This window comes from Euphorbia lathyris, chromosome 6 (genome assembly GCF_963576675.1).
Source record: "Euphorbia lathyris chromosome 6, ddEupLath1.1, whole genome shotgun sequence".
Classification (NCBI taxonomy): Eukaryota; Viridiplantae; Streptophyta; class Magnoliopsida; order Malpighiales; family Euphorbiaceae; genus Euphorbia; species Euphorbia lathyris.
In genome coordinates, this window is record NC_088915.1 from 81,408,705 (window position 1) to 81,436,270 (window position 27,566).

General features: G+C 29.7%; 1 protein-coding gene across 1 annotated transcript; it reads right to left on the bottom strand.

Annotated features, from left to right (window-relative positions):
- Positions 1-10,614: 10,614 nt before the first annotated feature.
- LOC136232288 (cysteine-rich receptor-like protein kinase 10) lies at positions 10,615-18,998 on the bottom strand. The gene is made up of 7 exons (XM_066021348.1): positions 18,046-18,998; positions 16,592-16,732; positions 16,210-16,331; positions 15,301-15,511; positions 14,925-15,162; positions 14,438-14,588; positions 10,615-11,152 (listed from the first exon to the last, which is right to left on the bottom strand). Exons 1-7 carry the CDS (start codon positions 18,836-18,838, stop codon positions 10,814-10,816), a joined length of 1,995 nt encoding a protein of 664 aa, XP_065877420.1. The 5' UTR covers positions 18,839-18,998; the 3' UTR covers positions 10,615-10,813.
- Between the last annotated feature and the right edge of the window lie 8,568 nt (positions 18,999-27,566).

The window sequence follows — 27,566 nt, forward strand, 5'->3', positions numbered from 1 at the left end:
ACAGAAATAAAAGAAAAAATGGTTGAACGAGTTACGAGTTACAGAAAGGGAAACTTACATGTGAGAAAGAATGCAAAGAAGAACGAACGCAGAAGGGTTGATGCCGGAGAGGAAATGACAGAAAACGAACGAACTACTTTCGAATTTTGAATACCCAGATGAAGATGGAGAGTTGTCTAAAAAGACCCTAAAGGGCTCTTGCTAAACTAGAGGGGAGGCATGTGATGATTCGTGAAACCAACTGAGCTGAATCATAAACACGGGCCCATCCCAAACTTAAGCCCACGGTTCAAGATTAAATGGGCTCCTAATAAGGGAAAGGGCTAACCGCCCCGAAATCCCAACAAGGCACTAAACCACCCACTCAGAGAAACGGGACCACGTTTGTGACTACGTGGAGAACGTGGCACAGAAAGAGTAACCGCCCTCGGCGGTTACCTAGAAAGGCTTATAAAAGGAATGAGAAAGCCAAGGGAGGGGTAAGTTCACATCTTTTCCTCAATACGATTATCGATCTACTAAATTCCACACAAAACTGACTTGATCGTCGGAGAGTTTTCTCGGAGATCCTGTCTCCGGTTTTGTTTTGCAGGTAACTACGACGTGGATCATCAAATCAAATCCGGCAAGTTATCAGAGAGATTCTAAAATTAGATATAGGGGCGGTTTAAACCGCCTCTACAAATTTGTCGCTAATTTTTACTCTACCTCATCGATGATGATTTTCGTCGCTAATTCATAGCTCCGATCCCTTTTGGCGACAGATTAGACCTTGTAGGGGCGGTTAAAACCGCCCCTACAACCGAAAAAAACTGCCTATATAGGCAGTTTTTGTTCAAGTGTTCCTCTAATAGAGGATTATTCGTCTTAATTTTAGTGAAGTGTAGTTTTAACACAAACGTACGAAATGGTTCAAATTTAACACTAAATTTTTTAGTGAAGTGCAGTTTTAACACAAACGTACGAAATTATTCAAATTTAATCCTAATAATTTTAATGAAGTGTAGTTTTAACACAAACGTACGAAACGGTTCAAATTTAACCCTAACAATTTTAGTGAAGTGTGATTTTAACACAAACGTACGAAATGGTTCAAATTTAATCCTAACAATTTTAGTGAAATGCAGTTTTAACACTAACGTACGAAATTGTTCAAATTTAATCTTGACGTTTCCAAGCAAGATCAATTATTGTCACACCCGACCCTAAACGACATCAATCGGCATCGGGCGTGAAATAGAAAGATCATAATCAATACTTAATAGTCTCCAAATATCATAAATATCACTATATTACAATTGCAATATCAAAGTTCTAACCATAATTCTAACAATAAGCAGCCAACTTCCAAACCTCGCTTAATCGGTCGGTAACCTTCTCTATATCATGTACTTTCTCACCTAAAAACATTAAAACATTTAAAAACGTGAGACAAAAATCTCAGTAAGAAACTATCAGCTATAAAAACCAAGTTTACTTAACATAGCTACATATATACATTTAAAAAGTGATTTAATCAAAACCTTATAAAATATACTCAAAACCAAAGTTCATATAATTTTATTAAACCAATTCATAATCAAATAAATTTTTATCAAACCAACTTGTAATCAAATAAGTGTTTTAGCAAACCAAATCGTATTCAAGCAAACGTAAAACCTTATATCAAAATCAATCATAACCGAAAACATAATCCAAATGAACTTAAAACGTTGTATCCATCCTCGAGTTTCTCCCCTGAAGTATCAATACATAACCACATATATAATCGAGACGTCTCTTAATATTGTCTATCCCATATGGTCTTACCCAACACTTCACTGCCATACCCAATAGGTCTTAAGACTGTGTACACATGCCATATCCCTCACTGAACATGGTCTTCAAATATAAAACCACCGATCCGGATAACTCTCGATGGATATAAAATCATAAAATCATAACGTGCTCAAATTCCTTTCACTATAAAATTCCAAACTATTTCATAACCATAAATCATTTGGCTTCAATTAGCCCTTTTATATCATAAAAATCATATTTGGACTTCAATCCAAAATAATAACAACAATAACTGTAATAGATTTCTCAATCCAAATACAATTCGTAAGAAATCATCAAATTTATTTTGTTCAATATAGATATATATTGAAATCAAAAACATATATGTATATATGTAAATCAACCAAATTAAGCCTTAAATCAACATAATCAAGTAAAATCTGAAATTCACATAGAAGCATAGTCAATAGCTTCATTTGAACCATAATTTCACAATAAAAAGCAAAATCGTGGAAAACCCCAATTTTATAAAATACCCGTATAAACCCTGAAATATCCATTTCTGAAAATTCTTTGATTATATATATCTATATACATAAAACTCAAAATATAGTTGATAGTTACTTACCTTGGCTACTAATTGAAGAAAACACACCCGTTCAATTCTCCTCTAAATTCTGTCTAAGACGTTTCCCCTCCAAACACTGCCGAAACTTAAAAACTCTTCGGTTAGGACTTAGATCTATGTGTAAGGATGCTATGTTTCAAATTTCGAGTGATTCGAACGGTCGAATTTCCATAAATCAAAGAAACGGTGGAGAAACGGTTCAGAGAAAATTGATGAATTTGAAAAAAAAGAAAAGAAAAAGAAAAGAAAAGAATATATATCAAACATCACCACCTACGGATTTGAGATGTATATCTCAAACTTGTCAAACATCACTTTTGATCCTCCATCTTTCTATAATCTTTAAAAATTATTCTAAACTTTTAATTTACACATAAACTCATCAAAATAACTCCAAACTTTTCCTATAACACCGATTTAACTTCACACACCTAATAATTATAATATATATTACTATCAAGGTATAAATTTTAGAAATTTAGACCCGGACGTGACAATTCTTCCCACCTTAAGAAATTTCGTTCTCGAAATTCACATTCTCTAATCTAAATTTTCTTCCTCAAATAATCTCCAAGATCACAAAATTATTTCAAATTATCAAGATTCCTCATAATCATCATAAGACCACAAATTCTAATGTTTCCTTCCATTAACTCCATCCTTTATCAATATCGACATATTTGTAACACTCGTTTAAGTATAACTTTTAGTAACTCTAAACTTCAATATAGTTAATTCGATCGCCATAATCCACAATAAAACTTCAAATATCATTCACATCTTCCTAACATACACCAAATCTCCCTTTAATAAATTGAAATCACAATTGATTCCATCAATTGCATATATAACAAATATATTTTACCTATCTCTAAGGTCTATAGACTTCAAAAAAAAATCACGTTTGAACCACTAATACGTACGATATTATATTTTCCTTAATCTTTAAATAATCTGAATCAATGATTTGCATCAACATATAATCTTACTTCATCATAATAATAATACTTATATCTATAATTTTTCACTCCAATCATGATGAATACGAACTCCAAGTCATTATCATCAATCAAATATAAAACTTATATCGATAACATATTTCCTCTATGAATATCACATTGACTTATTTATTTTCGTAAAACCTCTATAATCAAATCCTTACAATAAGAAAAATCAATATAGATCATTCTTATACCCATCATCCTACATCCCATTAATAACTCCAAATAAATTTAAGTCTCATCAAACTATATGGATAACAAATACGATTTACTTAAATCGCAATGTGAAAGTTTTTGAAATCTCCAAGCAATATCCTCAAACACAATAAAAACCTAAAATTTTTATAATGTCATTCAATTTCTGTATTTGATCTATAACTACTCAATTTGATCTTTATGTAAATTTAGACTATAATCCTCGAAACTTCAATCTCTTCTCCAAACCATAAAACCGTATACCCAAGAAAGATAGAGTGCCTAAATTACGATAATCAATGTTTTTTTCCTCCAAATTCCAAATAATATCTTTACACCCATAAAAGTCAATAAATCTATAAATCATTCGATTTTCTTATTTGACCTATAAACTCTTAATTTGATCCTCATTATATAAACTTACACTATAATCCTCCAACTTTCAACTAAAATAACTTGACTATGATAAAAGTACTATATAAACTTAAATGTCAATATGTGTATCCTTAACTGTGCTTAAGATCAAAGAATTTTATCCTCAATATTCATATCCTAATTATTTCCTCAAACAATATTTATTTTCATATTAATCATCAAATCATGAACTCTAATATCTTCTCCCACTTTACTTCTCATTGATCACTAACATCAGTATCTCTCTAAACATCATTTATATAACTCTCAACAATTCTAAACCTCAATCCGATAAAGTTCAACAATAGATCTGTACTTTGAATTCGAATATCATTTATTGAAATTAAGATTTCATAACTTATTAAACTCCTATCATTATCTCCAATTAATCAACCTCCAAAACAATTAATTGACATCTCTATATTTTCGCTTTCTTAATCACATATATTATCTTCAAAACTCATCATATCATTTCAAAGTCTCCTAACCTTACTTCACATCTGAGATACATATATTTTTAAGCTAACTATTAAACTCTAAAATATCAATTCCAAGTCATACTAAGGAAAAAATCAAAACAAAAACCAAATTCTGGTTTAAAGCTAAAATGGCCAACATATGTCGTTTCCAGCATAACTTTTTCATACGGAGCCCGATTAAGGCGATTCAAAAACCCCTGGAAACGTAAGATAAAAATAAAGAACTTTCATTTAGGACTCCATGAAAGATTCGGTCTATATCTGGTCGAAAAATGCATCATAAGATTAAGATACGGATCTGATTCTTCCGCAACACCTATATAGACAATTCTCTATTATCTCTAGATGTTCATACACCCAATATTTTACTAACCATCAAATCTCATTTCTACTCCTCATTATCTAGTTACTCAATCCTCAAAAAAATTCCAAATAATTTCTTAACTATCACCAAATATTCATATTCCTCAATTACTATCAACCTTAGGTCCGAAGATTTTAATCTAGAGCTCTGATACCAAACTGTCACACCCGACCCTAAACGACATCAATCGGCATCGGGCGTGAAATAGAAAGATCATAATCAATACTTAATAGTCTCCAAATATCATAAATATCACTATATTACAATTGCAATATCAAAGTTCTAACCATAATTTTAACAATAAGCAGCCAACTTCCAAACCTCACCTAATCGGTCGGTAACCTTCTCTATATCATGTACTTTCTCACCTAAAAACATTAAAACATTTAAAAACGTGAGACAAAAATCTCAGTAAGAAACTATCAGCTATAAAAACCAAGTTTACTTAACATAGCTACATATATACATTTAGAAAGTGATTTAATCAAAACCTTATAAAATATACTCAAAATCAAAGTTCATATAATTTTATTAAACCAATTCATAATCAAATAAATTTTTATCAAACCAACTTGTAATCAAATAAATGTTTTAGCAAACCAAATCGTATTCAAGCAAACGTAAAACCTTATATCAAAATCAATCATAACCGAAAACATAATCCAAATGAACTTAAAACGTTGTATCCATCCTCGAGTTTCTCCCCTGAAGTATCAATACATAACCACATATATAATCGAGACGTCTCTTAACATTGCCTATCCCATATGGTCTTACCCAACACTTCGCTGCCATACCCAATAGGTCTTAAGACTGTGTACACAGGCCATGTCCCTCACTGAACATGGTCTTCAAATATAAAACCACCGATCCGGATAACTCTCGATGGATATAAAATCATAAAATCATAACGTGCTCAAATTCCTTTCACTATAAAATTCCAAACTATTTCATAACCATAAATCATTTGGCTTCAATTAGTCCTTTTATATCATAAAAATCATATTTGGACTTCAATCCAAAATAATAACAACAATAACCGTAATAGATTTCTCAATCCAAATACAATTCGTAAGAAATCATCAAATTCATTTTGTTCAATATAGATATATATTGAAATCAAAAACATATATATGTATATATGTAAATCAACCAAATTAAGCCTTAAATCAACATAATCAAGTAAAATCTGAAATTCACATAGAAGCATAGTCAATAGCTTCATTTGAACCATAATTTCACAATAAAAAACAAAATCGTGGAAAACCCCAATTTTATAAAATACACGTATAAACCCTGAAATATCCATTTCTGAAAATTCTTTGATTATATATATCTATATACATAAAACTCAAAATATAGTTGATAGTTACTTACCTTGGCTACTAATTGAAGAAAACACACCCGTTCAATTCTCCTCTAAATTCTGTCTAAGACGTTTCCCCTCCAAACACTGCCGAAACTTAAAAACTCTTCAGTTAGGACTTAGATCTATGCGTAAGGATGCTATGTTTCAAATTTCGAGTGATTCGGACGGTCGAATTTCCGTAAATCAAAGAAACGGTGGAGAAACGGTTCAGAGAAAATTGATGAATTTGAAAAGAAAAGAAAAGAAAATATATCAAACATCACCACCTACGGATTTGAGATGTATATCTCAAACTTGTGAAACATTACTTTTGATCCTCCATCTTTCTATAATCTTTAAAAATTATTCTAAACTTTTAATTTACACATAAACTCATCAAAATAGCTCTAAACTTTTCCTATAACACTGATTTAACTTTACACACCTAATAATTATAATATATATTACTATTAAGGTATAAATTTTAGAAATTTAGACCCGGACGTGACAATTATAGTCTTATGTTACTTAAATTTTGGAAAATTTTGGTTCGAATTTTATTTAACTGTTCCACCAAACATTTCTAATATCAACTACGTCTAAGATATTTAATGAGTTATTAAGACATTTAAAAAAAAATTGTTAAAATTTTAATAATTAAGTCCACCACATACAAGTAAATCACAATTTTGTTTGTCAATATTTGGAAAATCTTCTATGTTTAGATATAATTTACGTAAAGTAGTGTCAATTTACGTAAAGTGATTTGGTGGATAGAATTAAAATTATTTTTTATTAATAATTTACAAAAAATAATTAATTTACGTAAAATTGTACAAATATTACAAATTTTTTTAAAGGTTTTATAGATTTTCCGTAAAGTAGTGTCAATTTACGTAAATTGGTTTAGTGCATAGAATTAAAATTATTTTTTTATTAATAATTTAACAAAAATAATTAATTTACGTAAAATTATACAAATGTTACGGAAATTTGTAAAGGTTTTATATATTTTCCGTAAAGTAGTGTCACTTTACGTAAAGTGGTTTGGTGGATAGAATTAAAATTATTTTTATTAATAATTTACCAAAAATAAGTAATTTACGTAAAATTGTAGAAATGTTACGAAAATTTGTAAGGATTTATGGATTTTCCGTAAAGTAGTGTCAATTTTCGTAAAGTGGTTTGGTGGATATAATTAAAATTATTTTTTTTATTAATAATTTAACAAAAAATAATTAATTTACATAAAATTATAGAAATGTTACGGAAATTTGTAAATATTTTATAGCTTTTCCGTAAAGTAGTGTCAATTTTCGTAAAGTGGTTTGGTGGATATAATTTAAATTATTTTTTTATTAATAATTTAACAAAAAATAATTAATTTACGTAAAATTATAGAAATGTTACGGAAATTTGTAAATGTTTTATAGCTTTTCCGTAAAGTAGTGTCAATTTTCGTAAAGTGGTTTGGTGGATATAATTTAAATTATTTTTTTATTAATAATTTAACAAAAAATAATTAATTTACGTAAAATTATAGAAATGTTACGAAAATTTGTAAAGGTTTTATAGATTTTTCGTAAAGTAGTGTCAATTTACGTTAATTGGTTTGGTGGATAGAATTAAAATTATTTTTTATTAATAAATTACCAAAAATAATTAATTTACGTAAAATTGTACAAATATTACGAAAATTTTTAAAGGTTTTATACATTTTCCGTAAAGTAGTGTCAATTTACGTAAAGTGGTTTGGTGGATAGAATTAAAATTATTTTTTATTAATAATTTACCAAAAAATAATTAATTTACATAAAATTATAGAAATGTTACAAAATTTTTTGAAGGTTTTATAGATTTTTCGTAAAGTAGTGTCAATTTACGTAAAGTGGTTTGGTGGATAGAATTAAAATTATTTTTTATTAATAATTTAACAAAAAATAATTAATTTACGTAAAATTATACAAATGTTACAGAAATTTGTAAAGGTTTTATAGATTTTTCGTAAAGTAGTGTCAATTTTCGTAAATTGGTTTGGTGGATATAATTAAAATTATTTTTTTAATAATAATTTAACAAAAAATAATTAATTTACGTAAAATTATAGAAATGTTACGGAAATTTATAAAGGTTTTATAGATTTTCCGTAAAGTAGTGTCAATTTATATAAAGTAGTTTGGTGGCTAGAATTAGAATTCTTTTTTTTATTAATAATTATACAAAAAATAATTCTTTTATATTTTGTACAAACGTTACGGAAAATTTTAAAGGTTTTATGGATTTTACGTAAAATAGTGTCAATTTATATAAGTGGTTTGGTGGTTAGAATTAGAATTTTTTTTATTACTAATTTTTTAAAAAATAATTACTTTATGGTTTGTTTGTACAAAGTTTAGGAAAAATTGTAAAGGTTTTATAGATTCTACGTAAAGTTGTGTCAAGTTACGTAAAGTGATTTGTTGGATAGAATAAAAATTATTTTTTTATTAACAATTTAACAAAAAATAATTAATTTACGTAAAATTATAGAAATGTTACGGAAATTTGTAAAGGTTTTATAGATTTTCCGTAAAGTAGTGTCAATTTACGTAAAATGGTTTGGTGGATATAATTAAAATTATTTTTTATTAATAATTTACCAAAAATAATTAATTTACGTAAAATTGTACAAATATTACAGAAATTTGTATAGGTTTTATAGATTTTTCGTAAAGTAGTGTCAATTTACGTAAAGTGGTTTGGTGTATAGAATTAAAATTATTTTTTATTAATAATTTACTAAAAATAATTAATTTACATAAAATTGTACAAATATTATGGAAATTTGTAAAGGTTTTATAGATTTTCCGTAAAGTAGTGTCAATTTACATAAAGTGATTTGGTGCATAGACTTAAAATTACTTTTTATTAATAATTTAATAAAAATAATTAATTTACGTAAAATTATACAAATGTTACGAAATTTTTTAAAGGTTTTATATATTTTCCGTAAAGTAGTGTCACTTTACGTAAAGTGGTTTGGTGGATAGAATTAAAATTATTTTTTATTAATAATTTACCAAAAATAATTAATTTACGTAAAATTGTACAAATATTACGGAAATTTGTAAAGGATTTATAGATTTTCTGTAAAGTAGTGTCAATTTTCGTAAAGTGGTTTGGTGGATATAATTAAAATTATTTTTTTTATTAATAATTTAACAAAAAATAATTAATTTATATAAAATTATAGAAATGTTACAGAATTTTGTAAAGGTTTAATAGATTTTCCGTAAAGTAATGTCAATTTTCGTAAAGTGGTTTGGTGGATATAATTAAAATTATTTTTTTATTAATAATTTAACAAAAAATAATTAATTTACGTAAAATTATAGAAATGTTACGAAAATTTATAAAGGTTTATAGATTTTCCGTAAAGTAGTGTCAATTTATGTAAAGTGGTTTGGTGAATAGAATTAAAAGTATTTTTTATTAATAATTTAACAAAAAATAATTAATTTACGTAAAATTATACAAATGTTACGGAAATTTGTGAAGGTTTTATAGATTTTCCGTAAAGTAGTGTCAATTTTCGTAAGTGGTTTGGTGGATATAATGAAAATTATTTTTTTATTAATAATTTAACAAAAAATAATTAATTTATGTAAAATTATAGAAATGTTACGGAAATTTGTAAAGGTTTTATAGATTTTTTGTAAAGTAGTGTCAATTTACATAAAGTGGTTTGGTGGATAGAATTAAAATTATTTTTTATTAATAATTTACCAAAAATAATTAATTTACATAAAATTGTACAAATATTACGGAAATTTTTAAAGGTTTTATAGATTTTCTGTAAAGTAGTGTCAATTTACGTAAAGTGGTTTGGTGGATAGAATTAAAATTTATTTTTTATTAATAATTTAACAAAAATTAATTAATTTACGTAAAATTATACAAATGTTATGGAAATTTGTAAAGGTTTTATATATTTTCCGTAAAGTAGTGTCAATTTTCGTAAAGTGGTTTGGTGGATATAACTAAAATTATTTTTTATTAATAATTTAACAAAAAATAATTAATTTACGTAAAATTATAGAAATGTTACGAAAATTTGTAAAGGTTTTATAGATTTTCCGTAAAGTAGTGTCAATTTCCGTAAAGTGGTTTGGTGGATATAACTAAAATTATTTTTTATTAATAATTTAACAAAAAATAATTAATTTACTTAAAATTATAGAAATATTACGAAAATTTGTAAAGGTTTTATAGATTTTCCGTAAAGTAGTGTCAATTTCCGTAAAGTGGTTTGGTGGATAGAATTATATTCTACCTTGTGTAACTTTAATTTTACATATTTAGTGGTAACCTGTAATAACAGGTCAACTTTTAATATAATTTATTTTATTTTAAATTAAAATGACACGTGTCGCAATACTATTCGTTATTGAAACAAAGTAATCCTACTTTGTTTTTAAAGGAAATAACCATAGCGGACACCCTTCTTAATCTACTTATTAAACAATTAAAACGACATCCTTTCAAAAAGGAAATAAGTGATTGAATAAAAATACCAAAAATGTTGAAATATGATCCATTGATTCGGATGAATACGTATTCAATTATCTATCGAGGATACACGTCAGTAATCGACGCATCATCCACTGATCCCGACACTGCTGATTTAGTAGTGGAATAAGAGTTCGACTCCAAACCTTTCATCGGCATATTCTGCTCCGATCTGCTCTGGAGAAGAAACGCTGGCTGCCGAGGCATCGGAAGAGTTACAGAATAACTATTGAGCATAAGAACAACAGTAGCCATTGAAGGTCTATCAATCGGATCTTCTTGAATACATAATAACCCGATTTGGATACATCTTAACACTTCATTTCTTGAATATGAATCTTCCAAAACTGGATCTAATACTTCCATAGGTGTTCCTTCTCTCCAATGTTTCCACACCTGCAATAAAATTTATAGGTGATTGATCAATTAATTTCTGAAAGGATAACAAGAGTTAGTTTTGATTTAGAGATTATCGGAGTTCGGGGAAGTTTAATTTTACTCTCGTTGTATAAAACGACTCAGTTTCATTCCCATGGTAAAAAAATATAGTTCATTTTTAAAAATAAAATACATCTCTAGCCCCTAAAATATATAGGACTACTAACAGTAACCCGGTCCAGAGTGGGTAGTACCGAAGTAGAAGACCTGAGTAAAGAGCGGTCTCAAGGGATGGCGATGGGGCAGAAATGAACTAAATCCCACGTCAGAAATGGAGAGAGTGATTGAGGATTATTAGTAAGACGGAATCCAATACATGTAAATACGTTTTAAAACCGTGAAGCGCAAGGTGTTGGATTTGGGCCAAAGTGGACAATATCTACATGGTATTGGACCGGGATGTTACACTATCACTCTTAAACTTCATTTCTTGACATAACAATATTTGAACTTTACATTGCTGTAACATTAAGTTTAACAAAAATTTGTAAAAGAACTTTTGATGAATCCAATACATGAAGACGCGTTTTAAAGCCTTGAGGCCCAAGGTGTTGGATTTGGGCCAGAGCGGACAATATCTACATAGTATTGGACCAAGATGTTACAAACGGTGTCAAAATAATTGTGTCAAGTGAGTTGCTTTTGTAAACTATGATGACATTTTTAGAGAAAATTATAGTTAATTATTTTTTTACCTATCCTCAAATACTAACAAATAACTATTATGCTTATTTATAGTTATTTAATAACTAATGTTTATATTTGTCTATATTGTTAATACACTGTCTATACAAAGTTTTATGCTCAACTTTAACGAGACATTATATCTTTTGTATCTATCTGAATAGTATAAATTCAACAGCCATATCAGAAAATGACAGTCCTACTTTTGAGTCGCAAAATTAAGCGATCACGGTTGTAAAATGTAATACCCCAATTTATATATAATTAAGCTAATTGTTAAAATGAATTTATTAGAAGGAGTTAAGACTAAAATATAATTACTTTTGGAAAATTTTTAAAAGATAATATAAATGTAGGGACTAATATGAGAATTTGGCCAAAATTAATTTCTTCAAGGAGCTGCATACGCAGACTCCATTTGTGAAGAAGGTTAAGCTCCTTCCTCTTCCACCTTTCAACAAAAACAAAAGACAACCTTCTTCTATCTCATTCTTCCTCATTTCTTCACCATTTCTCACGATTTTTACACCGAAACGAAGCTCTCAACTCCAGCTACAAGTGCATGTAAGTTTTATTGTGAGATTTTGAGTTTTAAAAATCGTTTAGAGAGAGAAAATTCGTCACTTTTGCTATTCTCTCTATTTCTCGGTCCTATGTTCATTATTTTGCAATTCTAACACCAAAAATGGACTCAGGGGTCGATTTACATATGGATACACTAGATTTTGATGCATGCAAGAAGTTTTGAGGTGTAATCGGAGCTACGCCGGAAAAAGTAAGAAATCTAACCAAAATTTAACTTTTCGGTCGATTTTGGGTGTTTTGAGAGTGATTCTAGACTCCTGAAATCATAAGGAACAAAGTGGTATAATTAATTTCTCAAATCGATCAACCTTAATTTTTCCGATAGGCGGATCCCGAATACTGATGATATTTTCCGGTGACATACGAAATAAGTGCAGAAAAATTACTTGGTTAACTTCATAATGTTCTAAATATTGTTTGGAGCAACATTAATTCTTGAACTTTGGCCAAATTCCTTACCGTTTAGTCTCTATAAATTACGAAAGTATATAGTTGGGTGAAATTAAGGAAAATAAATTAAGTTGGGTTAAAAATGATTTTTGGATCCTTATTTAAATAAATTTCGGAATATATAATTTTAAAAATAAAGGTTGAATGAAGATTGGACTAAGCATAATTAATTAATTATGCTCTTAAGATTATTGGTTAGTTAATTTGGTTGATATAGATATTATGAAAATGAATTATAAGTATATATGTTTATATGTTATTTGATTATGAGTAATTTTGGAAGTAAAGTATTGGAATTACTAACAGTTATGGAACTATCGGATGATTAATGTCCAACCGGGTTGATAATTGCAGTCTATGGGTACCGGTTTGGACTTTGGATATTTTTTAATATAGAAGTGTATTTTATTGCAGGATTGACCCTAGTTGTTATTAGGAGGATGTTCGTTTTATAGGGGAGACTCTGCCGAATTTTCGGTAGACAGCCCGCAAAACGAGACAAAATAAATTTTAATATTTCCCTAAACTTATATAAATTCTAAAAAATAATATTATCTCTTTTAGATACTCAACCAGTAGGAGGAGCAGCAGTACCTGAAAATTAGGACAGTCGGCTAGGAGCAATTTGTGAGTTAATTATATGTTATGCATTTTTAATTTAGCATTTGCATTCATAATAAAGGATTTCATGATATTTCAAGTAAAGTATTATTTTTACTTATAAAAATGTCTTATTATTTATAATAATTTATACGTAATTATTTGTGGATAAATACGTGTTATGGACATGCTTCCTGGTGAGCGGCATCAGGACCTTGTGCGCACAGGTACTATCGGGTTATTGGATATTGATGATACTAGTATTGTGAATGTTGTGATATATGGATAAGCTCGGTTGAGATATTCTCGGGCTATATGATATGTGGATTTTGGATTTAAGTGAGGCTAGGTACGGAATCGGTTGAGTTATTCTCGGTCCTCCAGCTAACTGGGCGCGTGGTCGGTTGAGTTATTCTCGGTCCCCCAGTTATTGGATATGAGTGAAATGGTAATATTTGGTGGATTATTAGATTGAGTATTGAGGTTTAGGGTCCAACACACGTATTAAACCACCTATATATTTATTTATAAGAAAATTTTATGAAAAGCATATTGTGTGATTACTTATATTATATATTATTATCATTATTATTCTGGGTGACATAAATGTTAAATTACTTATGCATTGCATATAATTAATTCACTATGGGAGGTTTGACTCCTTTAATTTTTAAGGTGACTAGAAGTCTGTTGCAGCCTAATTTCTTTCTTCGGGCAGCACATCTATCTTACTATGTATGACTATTTAAAGGTTTTAATATTAAATTATATTAAGACTATTGGCAAGATTGATCGTATATTATATTAAGGCTTGCTACGGGTTCCGGTAGCTTGAGCTTACCCGTTCCCTAGCGCCGGTCACGGTCCGTGGGATGGGTCGTGACATAAAAATAGTTATTTTGTATGAGAGAAGTTGTTACTTGCATAGCTTCCAAGGTCATAAGCACCATCAGTCTGATAGAAAGAACTATTCTTCTTTCCACATATAATTTCAAGAACTAAGACCCCAAAACTGTACATGTCGGACTTGACGGAAAACTGGCCGTGCATTGCATATTCCGGAGACATGTATCCACTGAAAAACATAACAAAATGGATTAATATGTTAACATCTATATTACATGGAAACAGAAATAGAAATGGATGCAGAAACTGAAACTGAAACTGCAACCGAAACCAAAACCAAAACCGGGAAACGTTATTTGTAGAAAAACATAGGAAAGGAAACAAATTTCTAAATTTTAAACTATGAAACATGAGATGTTTCATGTAAGTTTTCAAGAATTTCATTTTTGAAACATTTCAAAAACGTCAAGAGCTTTAAAATCAAAATTTTCGTGCAACATGTATTAACATAAATTTGCCAAACTGAATAGAGAAACAAACAGAACAAGGAAGTTGATAAACTTACTATGTTCCGAGAATTCTACTTGTGTTCCCTTGAGTTTGATCCACTACAAAAATCTTAGCCATACCAAAATCCGAAATCTTTGCATTCATTTCGCCATCTAACAGAACATTGCTAGCTTTAAGGTCACGATGTATAATTCGTAGCCTAGAATCCTCATGAAGATAAAGAATTCCTCTAGCAATTCCTCCTATAATTTTGTAACGTCTAGACCAATCCAATTGTCCTCGTTTTTCCTCGTCTGCAAATTCATCAATAGAGCACTCAATTTACGCTTGATTAGGAGTATCAAAATGGTTATCATGTTAGAATCGTATAATATATTTCACATAATTATATATGCATTGCATCTTGCTAATGGATAAGGAAGAATCCGAACCGAAAAGGAAGAAGTCGAGGCTTTTGTTCGACACGTATTCGTACACGAGTATCTTCTCTTCTCCTTCTAAGCAAAATCCGAGCAGCCTTACGAGATTCCTATGTTGTAGCTTGGCTAACAACAAAACTTCATTCTTGAATTCTTCTGAACCTTGCGAAGAGCCTCTAGATAGCTTCTTAACTGCAATTTCTTGCCCATTAGGAAGTAGTCCCTGAGAATTTATATTGAAAAGTCATTAGATATTATAATTCAGGAATGCTTTCAGAGAGGGATAATGTACAAATTTAACTCTATGGTTATCGAGAGAGAACAAATTTAAGTTCCATGTATAAAATAGTATAGTTTTAATATTAACGTTTTGCAGATGGAGTAATTTTATAATCCCTTAACAACAGATCCAACAAAAAGCTTATATTATCAAAGACGATACAAAGTTATCCCTATGCTTATAACGAGGGTAAATTTAGACTTCACCTATAAACCCTGTAACGTTAGCACTAACGTTTTCTATATATATACTAATTTCAGACTCCATTCCGCAAATCCAACACAATCCCATTCTCGGTTAATTTAATTCCATGTATGTGTTACCTAAGCTCCACGGCCACATGGAACAACATTAGTGTTAATATTGCACAATTTTATTCGTGGATGAATCTAAATCAATTTTATTCGTGGAATCTAAATCTATTCTCTCAATAATTGTACAGCTAAATTTGTGCCTTAGGTGACAATATACAACCAAATGAACAAGAAATAGCCTTCCGGTGGATCTGTCGTAAATGGATTTCTAAAAATCGCTCCATCTACGATTTTATATGCAGAGACTAAATTTATTCTCCCAAATAACTATAGAGCTAAATTTGTACCTTATTTAAAATATATATATGTATAGATTGCTAAATTTACCTTGTAAACCTCCCCAAATCCACCTTCTCCGAGCTTATTATCCCTAGAGAAATTATTAGTCGCGACTTGGATTGTGTTGAGATTAACTTGTAAGGACCCCGCAGTTGTAATTTCATTTACACCTATAGAATTAAACATACCCAAGATCAGAGAATGCAGTAACGAATTAAGAGCTACAACGAAAAAGTAATTCTACTGTGATTTGGAACCAACATATCACCACTAAAATGGTGATATGTAAGCAATTGTAATGACATATCATCATCTGAATGGTACATAATCAATTTAATTCGGGACCATTCTAGAAGTTTTTGAGGGATCGTCGTAACCATAACAACCGAGATTTCATCATTACTCAAGTTGTGAATTTAGATGTTTTTACCAGAAGCATCGCCTGGTAGAGTGTTGTAATTCTTTTTTGCCCTCCTCCGAAGGAAAATGCAGCCCATGCAGAAAAGCAAAACAGAGACAGATGGAGCCACAATTGCTATAATTGCCGCAGTTGACATGTCGCCACTGCTTCCTGCGCATACATCACATATAATTATAAAAGATAAATAAATGGTACAAAGCCCCTTTGCTCCTCATTGTTCGTAACTAAAAATTAAATTTATCATTATTTATTATAATTATAATTATTTTTTATTATTAGAACCATTATTATTTTTTTATAAATTTTATTTTTATTATAACTATTTTTAAAAGATTATATTATTATGTCAATTTCATGAAATTCAGTTCAGTTTGGTAGTATTCAGTTCAGTTTACTTAATTTTAATTAAAATTTCATAATTACATATGAAAAATTCTTGAATAACCAAGCCAACCGATTGAAAAAAAAATTTGATCAAATAAATACTAAACATTGTAGGCATAAATGATATTGGATAAGAAAGATAAATATCTAGATCAAATGATGAATTAAAATTGGCTTGAGTAAAAAGGACCTACACTAGTAGGCTTTGGATTCGATTCTTAGTATAAAAAAAAAAAAAAAAATCTTAATTCGTTGAGAAATCATCTACAGAGCATCTAAATAACATCGAAAGATTAATAAGATAAATCAATATGCTAAAATTTTCTATTACTTATAAATAAAATTGATTTTTAAGTAAATTTTTAACATTTTATGTGTTGGGTAAATCTACACTTCCATATGCGAAAATTTATATTACGTCCCAGTGAGTAAATATAGTTTTAGTTTTTTTCTTTAAGTAAGGATAAATTACACTCATGGACATTGAACTTTATTAATTTTCACAGGATATGATTACTAATTTTAAAATGTAACATCAAAGCCACTGAATTTTACATTTTGTTACATTTATGATCACTAAACTTTAATTAAAACCTCAAAATAATCGTTAACGACTTTAAAAATTAAAATTTCTAAAAATTAATATATTCTAAGCAACTTTTATTTTTGAAAGATTTTCATTTTGAGGTTATAAGTATTGTTTGGAGGAGAGAGAAAGTAGATTTTTAGAGAGATTGAATTTTTAAATAGAGAAAACTCTAAAAATGATAGTTTGGAAAAAATAATTTGTTTTTATAGTAAATATAAGTTTGGAAAAAATAATTTGCTTTTTTCAGTAAATATGGTTCTAAACAATTAATTCTTTAATGTGTTAAAAGTTTTCAAAGTTAACGGCAATGGGTGTAATTTGTTTCAGTGATCAAATGGATTTTTATATATTTTTAATATTTAAGAATAAACGTTAAAATTAATAATAAAAAAAAAGAATTAACCATTCCAATAAAATTGGATAACCCAACAAGCAATTATATCAACCAAACTCAAAGATAAAACAGTAGAAGGAAAAAGTTTGACTGAACCTGTAGGCGGCGGAGGAGGAAGAATCACCGGCGATGGCGGTGGCGATGGAGGTGGAGATGGAGCTGTGTAAAATCTGTACATTTCATAACGGATATTGCAACTCGGCGTCAAGACTCGTCCTCCTTGCTTCCCGTTACAACACGCCGGCAACTGAGAGATAGCGATATCAAGACACTGTATACAGTCGGCGGTGGACAGATCCGGCGTGCACTGAGCAAGGTTATACAATGTCTGAAACGCCGTAAAATTGACCTCCTTAACTGCAAACTTTTTCTCTCCAGATTTAGCATTTGCGGCCGCCGTCGCCGACTCTCGCATGCTAGTCGCCAGTAGACTGTTAAAACGAGTTTGATCGGAGATATTCTGCGTATTCGACTTGTAAACCGTCGGGCTATTGGCCATCGAGACCAACGACCGGTTCGAGTAACGGAGAAGGCAGAAATCGTACCAAATCACGGCTTCTACCTCCACAGGGCAAAGCTCGACGATTTCCTTAGCGGCGGAGGCGACGCAATTTTGGCACTGGTCGATTGTGGCGTCGCCACGGCAGAGAAAAACGCCAAAAACATCGTTAGGGCCTTGACCGGCGGAGGTGTTGTAAAATCCGATACTGCGATTTCCGTTAGAGGTAAGAGAAGAGAGTGTTTGGTTCCGATTGGTCGGATAATTGCTGTTGCCGGTGAAAACCGTCGTGTTTGGGCAAATATGATAGAGGGGCTCTTGTGAATGGGTTATAATTGAAAAGCTTAAAAAGAAGGAAAGGATTAGAATGAAATTAAGTAAAATATTCATTTTCGAGCTTCAATTTGTTGATAATTATATATCTCTGTTCATCAAAGAAACAGAAAGGGAAATTTTCTTTTGTAATCGGAAAATTTGGTGTTTTCTTTTTCCGGTGAGAACAGGAGCAGCTTCAGCTTTAAGTAAAATTTGTCTTTGTAACCAATAAATAAGTCTAATTTTCCAATTTTCTAAGTAATTTCCTGTTTCTTATTTTTTTTTTTCAAATTTTCTTTATTTATTTATTTTTGAAATATTATTACCAAGTCAAAATGATTTTTTTTTTTTTTTTTTTTGACATTGACAGAGTTCAATGTCAACTTAACGTTTAAAAATTTACTTTATTAATAATAAATTGTTTGATCCTATTCTCTTTCCTTCTCTCTGGTCTCTTCCTTCCTGTAAACCCCCCACCGCCCCTCTTCCCCTTTGTCCCCTGCATCCGACCCCTCTTTCATTTCCTTTTTCCTTGGCAAATATTCGTTTTTGCACAGATTTAACAACAAAGTTTCAAGATTACTTCTATATAGTTGAGGAGGAAGAAGGAAGCTTGTCTTCATTCTTCCTCCTCCCCTGTGTTTTATTTTTTCTATAGTGTTAGTTTGTTTTCCTTTCTTGTTAGTTTGAAGTCTTTATCCCTTCTTGAACTTCTTTTTCCGTCAGATCTACTCTTCTGAGCTATATTTCTTTCTTTTATTCTTTTTTCGGTCTTTGCAAGAGCAGAAAAGGTTTATCTTGTCCGTAGATCTATAGATCTGCGTGGATGCACAAACAGAAAGGACTTAGATCCGAACGTCCGGAAGAGCCTAGAGGATGGAGTATGGATTACAACGGTTTTTCAACGGGATTCGACTTATGAGAAGGATATGACTTCTATGTTTGTTGTATTTGTATTTTTTCTGTTTTTTAGTGCTCTTTGTAGTCTTTTATTGCTCTTTGTAGTCTATGTATTGCTCGTTGTAGTCTTCTCTTCCCTTTGTGGGTCTTTGCCTGTATGGGATGGAGGTTTTATTCCTCTTTTTTTCGTGCTGTATTTGTATTATTAAGCTAATGGAATGATATATGGCATTTTATCAAAAAAAAAATAAATAATAAATTGTTTGAGTTCTTATATAGGATTTGAATTTATATCAACTAAATTCAGTGTATTGTTATATTGTTCCAGCAAAATATTCCAACACATAGTGGTCAAAATGGATAAAATTAAAGAACGATTTGTCTGGTTAATTTCGTTAACGAACGAGACCTTAGCCTGCTAACTAGCTATGCGGAGGTATCCCTCTGCGGCCAGCTTCTTAGAGGGACTATGGCCTTCTAGGCCAAGGAAGTTTGAGGTAATAACAGGTTTGTGATGCCCTTAGATGTTCTGGAAACCCCGACTTTTGGAAGGGATGCATTTGTTAGATAAAAGGTCGACGCGGGCTCTGCCCGTTGCTCTGATGATTCATGATAACTCGACGGATCGCAGGCCATCGTGTCGGCGACGCGCGCGCCGCCACGGCGTCGGCCAGCGGGCTCCCCATTCGGCCCGTCTTGAAACACGGACCAAGGAGTCTGACATGTGTGCGTCGGCCACTCAGTTGCGGCCCGTGGGCGTTTTGCTCTATCGGGCAGGGACGGGTTCCTGTGCTGCATACCAACGTAGCGGAATTCGATTCATCGTTACCGTCTCGGTTTTTCCTTTCTGTTCAGATCCCTTTAGAAAAGGAATGAGGAAGCTTGTCTTCTTTCTTCCTCCTATTTATGTTTTAGTCAGTGTTTTTTTAGCTTCTGATTTATCTTTTCTTGTTAGTTTAAAGTCTATATACTTTCTCGAATCTCTTTTCCGTCAGATCTACACATGTTAGCTATACTTTTATCGTTTATTCTTTTTTCGGTCTTAGCAAGAGCAGAAAATGTTCATCTTGTCCGCAGATAGATCTGCGTGGTTGCAAAAAAGAAAGGACTCAGATCCGAATGTCCGGAAGAGGTTAAATGATGAAGAATGGATTACAACTGTTTTTCAATGAGATTCGATTTACGAGAAGTATATGATTTCTATTTGTGTTGTATTTGTACCTTTTATGGTTTTTATTGCTCTTTGTAGTCTTTTTATTTCTTTTTGTAGTCTTTTTCTTTCTATTTGTAGTCTATTTTCTTCCTTTTGTAGATCTTATACTGGCTGTAGCCTGTATGTGCGGGAAGTTTTATCGTACTGTATTTGTACTTTGTGATTTAGGGTCTGTTTGGTTCAGCTGTTAGCTAATAGCTGTTGCAGTTGTTATTAGCTGTTTGTAGTTGCAGTAAGTTGTTAGCTGTTGCTGTTAGCTGTTTGTTATTAGCTGTTTAATTAATAGTGTTTGGTAAAATTATATTGAACTGTTGCTGTTCGGATTCAAAATGTCTAAAATGGACATGTTTTAAATTAATCAACGATGAAATTATAAAAGAAAAAATGTGAAAAATGTCTATAACGTTTACAACTAGAAATGATTTTACTCTTAACGTCTAAAATGGTACAATTTTACTCATAACATTGACAGTTAAGAGCAATTTTACCCCTAACATTGACAAGTTGGGTCGATTTCAGATATTATTAGAAGGCATAGATATTTTATTTCATATTCTACACCAATTGCACATACCAGTAGTTCTAAAAAAGAGATTTCATACTTGTTATGATTTAATAACAATATTCATGGCCAAGAAGACAGTTTAATAAATTATTTTTCAAATTAACTCAACTTGTCAATGTTAGGGGTAAAATTGTTTTTGGCTGCCAACATTAGGGGTATAATTGAACCATTTTAGACGTTAAGGGTAAAATTGCTTCTAGTTATAAATATTAGCGGTATTTTTGCATCTTATCCTATTATAAAATTAAAAATATGTTACACAAATTAAAAATAAAAAATAATCTATATAAAAAATAAAAAATTTATTGAACGCAACAAAACCTTATTCTTCTGGTAATTATATTGTAGAAATATAAATAATATTAAAGAATAAACATATTTTGTGGAAATAAGAACGATAATTTTGTCAACTACAAACAGCTGTTTAAGAAAAGCTCCAAATATGAGCTTTTCGTAAAACGCTCCAAAACGCTGCAGTTTCCAGAGAAAACGTTAAACACTGCGGTTATATAAACCTAACCAAACGCTTTATTTTCTACGGTTTGGAGTGAAACGCTAAACGCTCCTCCGAAAAGCTGAAACAAACACCCTCTTAATGGAATGAAACATGACATTTTATCAAAAAAAAAAAAAAAACTAATTCCTTTCCTACACGTTCCAAATACTTTTTTTTTTAATTATCTCAATTATTTTACTAGCATTCTATTTATCAAGGCTAAAAAATAAAAGTCTCCTCTACTTAAGAGTGTCTCTTTTACGTAAGAGCGGCGGCTAGAGTTTTCAAATTTTTTTGGTCTTAACATTACTTTTTTTCTCTGAATTAATCAGAATTCTCATCGTGTGGTGCGGGTTGTCAAATTATAATAGATTATGGAACAAGCTTTGCGAGGTCTGTCGTTGAATGTCGAGAAGAACGAGATTATCGATTTCTCGTGAGAGGGGGAGGTTGCGGGACAGAGTAAGGGTCTGGTACACGTCAGAGTTTTACAGAATTTAAATTAATCCCTAAAATCTCTCTAATTCTCTGCATATCTATATCTAAAAGTTCTACATAATTTAAATTAATCTCTAAAATCTCTTTAATTCTCTGCATATCTTCTATATAATATAAAACAGTAACGATAGAGCTGAGGTGTCACTTTATTATTTTTTACTGATAAAAAATATAATATAATATATAATATATTAATTTTAATTATATTATTATATTTATCTATAAAAAGATTATTTAAATTAAATGTGAAAATAAAATAATAATATTTAATTTATATAGCACCTTTATATCATTAATTGAAATTATTAAATTATATTTTTGTTAATATTTATATATTAAGATGAATCCGTGCATCGCACGGGTCAAAAACTAGTTTCTATTAATAGAGAGTCTCTCTCCACCTCTTAGTGCCTCCTAACTTCATTTTTTATTAATAATTTATTATTAATGTGTCTCCCTCCTTACACTATTGGTAATGTAACAATAAAGAATAGTCTTAATAATAAAATAATAAATAAGGAGTAAATATAAGGAGCATTGTTGGAGATGATATATCTTAGCCACTCTTAAATCACTAAGAGTCAATTATTTATATTATTTTGGGATAAGGTACCAAAATAGGTCTAAGATTTTTGGGGAAGTACCAATTTAGGTTCAACGTTTAAAATAGCACAAATATATGTTTAACGTTTACAATATAATATTAATTTAGGCTCAAAGTTTACAATATATCATCAATTTAGGCCTCACGTACAAAATAGCACCAATATAGGCTTAACGTTTACAAAATAATACGAATTTAAGCTTAACGTTTACAAAGTATATCCAATTTAAGTTAAACGTCACAATTAAATTAACCATATTATATTCTTTTACTATTAACTTTATATATTATCTTTTTATTTAGTTCTATTTTCTTATTTATTATAATACAATTAATTAGTATTCTTGCCCATTAAATCCTTATATTTGTTTTTTATCAACCATTCATGACTCCTAAATTCCATGACTCGTGTAATATATGTAAACTAATAATATTTCGAACACTAGTTAAAATAATATTGATGAAAAACAAATATAAGATCTTAATGAGTAGGAATACTAATTAATAGGGAAAGAATATAATATGATTAATTTAATTATGACGTTTAGTTTAAATTGGATATATTTTGTAAACGTTAAGCTTAAATTCGTATTATTTTGTAAACGTTAAGCTTATATTGGTGCTATTTTGTACGTGTGACCTAAATTGATGCTATATTATAAAAGTTAAACCTAAATTGATATTATGTTGTATTGGTGCTATTTTGAACGTTGAGCCTAAATTAGTACTTCCCCAAAAACGTTAGGCCTATTTTGGTACCTTATCCCTATTATTTTTAGAGAGCTCACTAAAAGTCAATTGGAGTGCTCTGAATTACCCTGACTAATGTTGTATTTTACATTGCGCGGATCGATATAATTTTTTTTATAAAAATGTATAATATTTTAATATTTTTTAATTACATATCATTTATACATAATATACTAATATTTTATTTTAAAATAATTTTAAGTTTAGAAAAAAATAGTTAAAAAAAAAGAATTTTGTATAATTTTTAAACGCGGTACACTCAAGTTTTCAACTACTATTTCGAATTTAAATCTACAGTTGTGAAAGTAAATTATATTTTTATAATTTTATTTAACACTAAAAGACAAATCATTGTTATTTTTATTATTAAATTATAAATTTTTTTTTTATAATAATGCTAATATTTCATTAAGTAGTAAAATTGCAAGTACAAGATAATATCAGTAAGGCATAAAACCCCACATACATATAGGCTAAGCCTAATACATAGTCCACTAGGGCAAGAAAATGACTATTAAAAGCAAAAAGGGCCATCAAAGGCACATCGAACATAAACAACAGTTGAAACATATATTTATCATAGCTCCAAATGCGCCGTAAAGCAACTGTAGACCAATCTTCAACATTTGAACCATTCTGAAACTTCGGATCTAAGTCATTTCTTATGCAACCACGTAGATCCAGTGATCTACGGATAAGATCTACCGTTTCTGTTCTTGCTAAAACAGAAAAAGTTACAAAAATAAAGATTGTAGCCACCAGATGCAATTTCAACAGATCTAGAGATCTGATAAGATATAGGATCCAACTAACAAAACCAACACAAACAAAAGGAGAAAACAACTACAAAGACAAAAAGCAAAGAAAAAATAAAAATGGTGGGAGGAGGAAGAAGGATTCCTTCTTCCTCCTCAACTAGACTACAGCAAAGAGGAAGACAGCTAACGGGAAGATCGGCAGATTCGGCTGGAGCAAAGAAGAAAAAAGAAAAAGAAAGAAGAAAGCGATGGGTGGGAGGCGGGGGTGGGTATGTAAATCCTAGAGAGAAGGATCCTTCTCTCTAGGTGCCTTTCTTTTCCTTCATCCTTGCATTATAGTATATATCATCTTTTGACTTTATTTTTTTCGGAAATTTTACATACTGTTTTTTAATTTTTCTTTATTACTATTTTAACACCTTATTAAAGATCATTGGTTCAAGCGGTAATGGCTGGTCTCCGACTGGCGAGTGACTGTTTCTTCTGTCGAATCATTATTGAATCCGACGCTCAGGTTGTGATCGATACCCTGCTGCAGAAACGGTCGACGTCCGCCACTCTTTTGTTTCTATATGAAGACGTGATCAATTTTAGCTCGGGTTTTCAGTATTGTTGTTTTTCTTTTGTTTTAGAGAAGACAACTTAGCTGCTCATAGAATGACTGCTTGGGCTAAAAATATTATATCCCCATCTGTTTTCATGGAGAATTGCCCGATTATTGTACCGGACACTATCTATACTGAACCTATATTTACTGATTAATGATAGTATCTTTTTTCTTAAAAAAAAAAAAACATCTTATTAGAAAGGGTAATTAATTTATTAGTCCCTATATTTTGACAAAACACACTGTTTAGTCCCTGTATTTTAAAAAACACATGGTAAGGTCCCTAACCTTTTTATCAATGAACTGTTTAGTCCTTCCGTCTGTTTGTTATATTTTTTTTACCGTTTATGACTTCAGAAATGACTAAATTACCTTTTACTATTTACCTTCAAACTTTAGAAGAGAAAGTCTAATTTAAAAGAAGCTATTTGTATGGAGAACAAGCAAAAGAAAAGACCCAATGCATACGAATTTGAACGATTAAGAAGAAAATCAAGAAGAAGAACATTCAAAGTTGATTTCAGATGCATTAGAGTTTAAAGGAAATGAAAAGAAGAACGCAAATCCAAATTGACTAACAAAATCTTCATGAGAGTCTAACGGCAGGGACTAAACAGTTCACCGAGAAAAATGTTAGGGACTAAACAGTTCATTGAGAAAAAAGTTAGGGACTTTATCATGTGTTTTTGAAAATACAAGGACTAAACAGTGTGTTTTGTCAAAATATAGGGACTAATAAATTAATTACTCTATTAAAAATACCTTTAAAACTATAGCCAGATAACTTTTTCTTATTAAGAAAATACGGATAAATTTAATAATATTATGATAGTGTCGCTAAAGACATTATTGTACTGAGATAACAATAAATAATTAAAAAATAACATACAAATAAAAAAAATAATTAAAAAATAAAACGTGTCCACTAAAAAAAAGGAAAAGTCCAACCAATGGATTGTGATGGAAGTGAAAAATAACGTTGTTTTGTTCTTGAAAATTAGTGTTATTTTAATATAATTAGGCCATGTTCTTTATCACTTAATTTCAGTAACAATCAGTTTAGTTCAATTCAATTCAGTTCAGTTCAGTTCAATTCAATTCAATTCAGTTCAGTTCAATTCAGTTCAGTTCAGTTCAGTTCAGCATTCAATTTCAGCATTCAGTTTCAGCATCAAGTTTCAGTATTCAGTTTCAGTATTCAGTAATTTATCTTTATTTATTATATTATAATTATTTATATATAATTTATTATAATAATTATTATTATTTAATTTATTATTATTTATTATTATTATTATTTATAGTTTATCATTATCTATAAATTAGATAAAAGTTAAGAAATGATAGTCAAGAAATGATAGTTTATTAAAGTATATATCGTTTAATAAAAAAATTAAAATTAAAGTATGCTTCCATATTTAAAAATTAGGAATTGCACTTAAATTTATCGAATTTATCAATGTTAGAGATAAAATTGCACCATTTTAGATGTTAGGGGTAAAATTACCCATGACCCAAAACGTTAGGGATATTTTTACACTTTAACGCTTAATTAGAATAAAAAGTTAAGAGTTTGTATTCATATAAAAATTTATATTTGATTTCATAGGCTTTAAATTATATGTAAATTTGTGTTTGTATGTAATTTGTATTTTTAATTTAAATTAGACTCATTTTTATTTAATTTTATAGGCTTTTATCGAGCCAAAATTTTATCAAGCCGAGCTTTTATTTGATATTCAATTTAGTTTTATCTTTAATAATATATTTATTTATTTATTATTGATATTATTAAATTTATTAGAACCATCATTATTATTATTATAAGTTTATTAATGTCCAATATTATCAATTAAATTATTTTAAAGTCTAATATCATCATTATTGTTTAGTTCGGTGCAATTCGGTAGTATTCAGTTAAGTTCAGTAGTATTCAGTTAAATTCAGTTCAGTTCAGTTCAGTATTTAGCAGTATTCAGTTCAGTTCAGTTCAATTCAGTTCAGTTCAGTTCAGTTTTTTTCAGCAATAAAGAACAGAGCCTTAATACCACTGTTGTCTTCCTTAATTTTGTCCAGGTCCACCCTACCTATATAATAGTCAATCATTCTTTTTTTTTTTATATATAATATAATTTATATTCTATTTCCACCTTATTGGATGTTATTGTTTAAGGTTGTAAAAAACGTTAGACGCTAGTCGGACGGATAGGACTCTCAAAAATTAATCGGGAATTAGTCGGAGATTAATCGGCGATTAATCGGATTTGTATTTTTATATTTTTATTTATTAATCAATAAATTATTGTATAATTCAATTAAAATATGTCTTATACTATCTAAAAATAATAGCTACTGCGGTTGCTGTTAACTGTTTGCAATTGCAGTAAGCTGTTAGCTGTTTAATTACTAATG

What these genes read in the sequence shown, in the direction of transcription:
- LOC136232288 (XM_066021348.1), bottom strand. Translation starts at nt 18,838, where the DNA reads ATGAATATTTTACTTAATTTCATTCTAATCCTTTCCTTCTTTTTAAGC. An exon ending in TCCTCCTCCGCCGCCTACAG is followed by an intron (nt 16,733 to 18,045) that starts GTTCAGTCAAAC and finishes ATGTATGCGCAG; the next exon opens with GAAGCAGTGGCGACATGTCA. An exon ending in TCTACCAGGCGATGCTTCTG is followed by an intron (nt 16,332 to 16,591) that starts GTAAAAACATCT and finishes TTAATTCTATAG; the next exon opens with GTGTAAATGAAATTACAACT.